The 3,600-nt window shown below is 39.9% G+C and overlaps 1 protein-coding gene across 1 annotated transcript; it reads left to right on the plus strand.

Annotated features, from left to right (window-relative positions):
- Window positions 1-2,352: 2,352 nt before the first annotated feature.
- Window positions 2,353-3,397, plus strand: LOC103520101 (the record flags this gene model as incomplete). Its single annotated transcript, XM_026831354.1, has 2 exons — window positions 2,353-2,590; window positions 2,762-3,397. Coding segments are annotated over 2 exons (786 nt in total), but the record flags the coding sequence as incomplete, so codon positions are not given.
- Window positions 3,398-3,600: the final 203 nt, after the last annotated feature.

The following is a 3,600-nucleotide window of genomic DNA, read 5'->3' on the forward strand; positions in this document are numbered from 1 at the left end:
TTCGTAGAATTTTTTCTTTGAGCGTAAGAGCGCGACCACACTTGATGCCACGGGCCACTTTTGTATTTTCAAGGGTTGGTTATCTGAAAGAGGGGCCTCTGAGTGACATTTTAACATTATTTTGTTAAATAATAAAAAATTGCAAAAATCAAAGATTTTGTCTTTCGTGTTAAAGGAGATGTTTTCATACAGGGGGTCTGTTTGTAAACACCATAGAATCCAGGGCGTTGGAGTTGAAAATTCATATCTCCTTATTTGCGGTACCCCTTAAATAATAGATACCCCGTGAGGTATCTGTACCCTAGGGAAAGAAAAGGTTTGTTGAATAATGAGCAGTGAGCATACTTGCAAACAAAGCCCGAACAGACTCCTAGCATTCTCAATCAGTTATCAAACACTTGTAGTGCAAACCCAGTGGGATACCCACTGACCAGTAAGCTACAGGAGTTGCTAATGCACCATGTGTTTACAGCATGTAGCTGTAACACTACACATGTGTTTACAACATGTAGCTGTAACACTACACATGTGTTTACAACATGTAGAACTACATGGAGTAGAGTCTAACATATTGAGTTTTATGCCAGCTCTAGTAGTTTGTATGTTGTAGTCTCCCCACAGGCTATTTCATGTGGAATGCCCTCAGAGAACTCTCAACAGACGCAGTGTACAGGGTGTTTCACTTCAGTGGTGTAGTGGTTGGTGGACTTCGGATTTAGAGGTTGGTGATTCGAGTCCAAGCCATGTCTTAAATTTATGCTGAACACAATTAAAGGCCTTTGAATAAATTGCACTAATTTTTTGACACTGGAAAGTATCGAACTGGCAACTCCTTAGCTGTCACTGGGATAAAGCTTAAGGTTGCACCATTTGATTCAGCTGGAAAATCCACATAGGGCTTTACTCTTTAATAGATTTTGTATATTATTTTTAAGACCTTTAATAAAAGTAAATTTTCCAGAACTTGCCCCGTCTCGAACCAAGAACTCCTTAACTGTAAGTCAGACAGTTTTGGAAGTTACACCAATCGATCCCTCGTAGAATTTTACACTAGAAAGAATGCTTTGTTGACCCTAAAAGTGTCCTGGGATCCTGGGTCAAAAACTGATTTCACTGTTTAATTTCCTATGGGTCTCAATTCCTCTTGAAATTTTACTGTAGAAAGAATGCTTTGTTGACCCGAAAAGTGCCCTGGGAACTTTTAAGGGGCTAAAACCTGATTTTACTGTTTCCTATGGGTCAGTCTGATGTTGAACACCCTATATACATATTGATTTAGGTAGCTACTTTCTGCTCTGACTCATGGAGGAATCTCGACATTAGTACCAAGAATTTGACTCGAAATCTCGGAAATCAGATCAAATGGGGATCTTAATCTGTGTCCACACATAGTCGATGGCCGTCGATCGATGTCGGCTGAAACCGTACACTACCTCGACAGCATAGATTCAACTCGTTGATCGACGGGCGGGGTTTAGACTATGTGTGGACAACACAGCTTTACGAAATTCCCATACGCCTACTTCCTTGTTAGCCTAGTAACTTCTAGTAAGTAGATTGAATGCACCTCATTATTTTGATTTAGTTTTCCCAATGATGCACTTTTTCTTCATAAAGTTCTTTAATATTGGCGTCTCTTGTGATTGGTTCTGAGTTTGCTGCCTTCCTCTGTATGGTTTTTTCTCTTTGTCTTAACATGGCTGACAGCGTCTAAGATTAACTTCCTGAATTATCCTCCAATAACCTCCAGTGAAAGAGTAAAACTTTATTGAACCCTCTTCTAATTGAATTCAACTACTAGTGTAGATTCCAGATTGTACCAGGTCCATAGCGGTAGTACTTACTAGTCAGCCTATACACTCGTGTGGCAATGGTATAACTTTCACTCGAGACCGGGGAAGTGGTTTAGCCCATGACGTGTTCTCCAATATGTTTGACTAGATAACTAGCTGACCAGTGGCGACCGGCACTAGAAGGTCCTTGGGATCAAGCCCCGGAATGTTGGTCTACTTCCGTCAGTTTCCAACTTTTCTAATGTCAATTTTTGTTTAGCTTAGTGGACAAAACCTAAACAAGTTTGACTAAAGCTAATTTCAATTTTTGTTTAGATATCCAAAAACCTGGTTAGCTTTGTTAGTCAGGGACCGAACTTTATTTCTGGTCCATTTGTCCAGACGATTTCTTATTGTTAAACAATTTAAAACAAGTTTGACTAAAGCTAATTTCAATTTTTGTTTAGATATCCAAAAACCTGGTTAGCTTTGTTAGTCAGGGACCGAACTTTATTTCTGGCCCATTTGTCCAGACAATTTCTTATTTTTAAACAATTTAAAACCTTTGATGTTGTTTCAGGAAGCGGAACTCCAGGAGTTAGATGACGACACGGTACCCTATGCTGAACAATATGACAAAATAATCCACGAGCTCAAATTAGGAGAGGTCTCCACAAATTCAAAACCCCAAACTGTCAAAGCTACGGAAATCACGGCTCCAAGCTTAGTGAACATTGCTAAAAACAGTGTCAACACTCCAGCAAATACAGTAAACAGGACAACAGACCATAGACCAACAACAGTTCTAGACTTTTCAAATCTCAACATAAACACATCAAAATCTTCAAGTAGTAAGTCAAATGCTCCGTCCAACCCAAGTACCAACGTGGAGAGAAATGATACGAAAAGTGCCAACCCTGATGTCGCAAGCGAAGGGTCGCAACACGGATCCTGGGGAACACTAGATCAGTCAAGCAAAACTACATCAAATCTGAACATAAACACATCAAAATCTTCAAGTAGTAAGTCAAATGCTCCGTCCAACCCAAGTACCAACGTGGAGAGAAATGACACGAAAAGTGCCAACCCTGATGTCGCAAGCGAAAGGTCGCAACACGGATCCTTGGGAACACTAGATCAGTCAAGCAAAACTACCGGTATAGGAAATAAATCTCCCGATAAAGGAGCAAAGACTGCTGCAAATTATGAATCAAATAAGCTATCAAATGATACTACAAGACAAACCAAAAGCAAAGCTAGTAGTCAGTCAAGCAGTGATGTCAAAGGCCCTGCTAAAGTCAACGAAAGAGTGTCAATTTCTGATAGTGACGATGAATTAGATTTCTTACTCAATCTTCCTAATGATATTAAAGTGACTGGGCAGCAACCAGTGAAACAAGTGACGAATGCCCAGAGTATGAAAGTAGACAGTGTACATTCTGTAGACAAAAGTAAAGACAGTACAACGAAGCCGCCTGAAGCTCCCCGGATATCTGAAGATGTGGATATGGACATATTGGATGCCCTATTGTCCTAGCAGACTGTCACTTTGGGAAAGCTAAAATTGTCTTCCAATTTCATAGCAAAATGTGATCAATTCAAAAGGAAATCTAAGAGCCTGGATTGCTGCTTAGGCAAAATAAGTTGGAAAGTTTTCCAAATTTGCCAATTTTTCGTGACTGTTAGCGTCAGTCAAGCAGTGATGTCAAAGGCCCTGCTAAAGTCAACGAAAGAGTGTCAATTTCTGATAGTGACGATGAATTAGATTTCTTACTTAATCTTCCTAATGACATTAAAGTGACTGGGCAGCAACCAGTGAAACAAGTGA

The sequence above is a fragment of the Diaphorina citri genome, unplaced genomic scaffold (assembly GCF_000475195.1).
Source record: "Diaphorina citri unplaced genomic scaffold, Diaci psyllid genome assembly version 1.1 scaffold3223, whole genome shotgun sequence".
Taxonomy (NCBI): Eukaryota; Metazoa; Arthropoda; class Insecta; order Hemiptera; family Psyllidae; genus Diaphorina; species Diaphorina citri.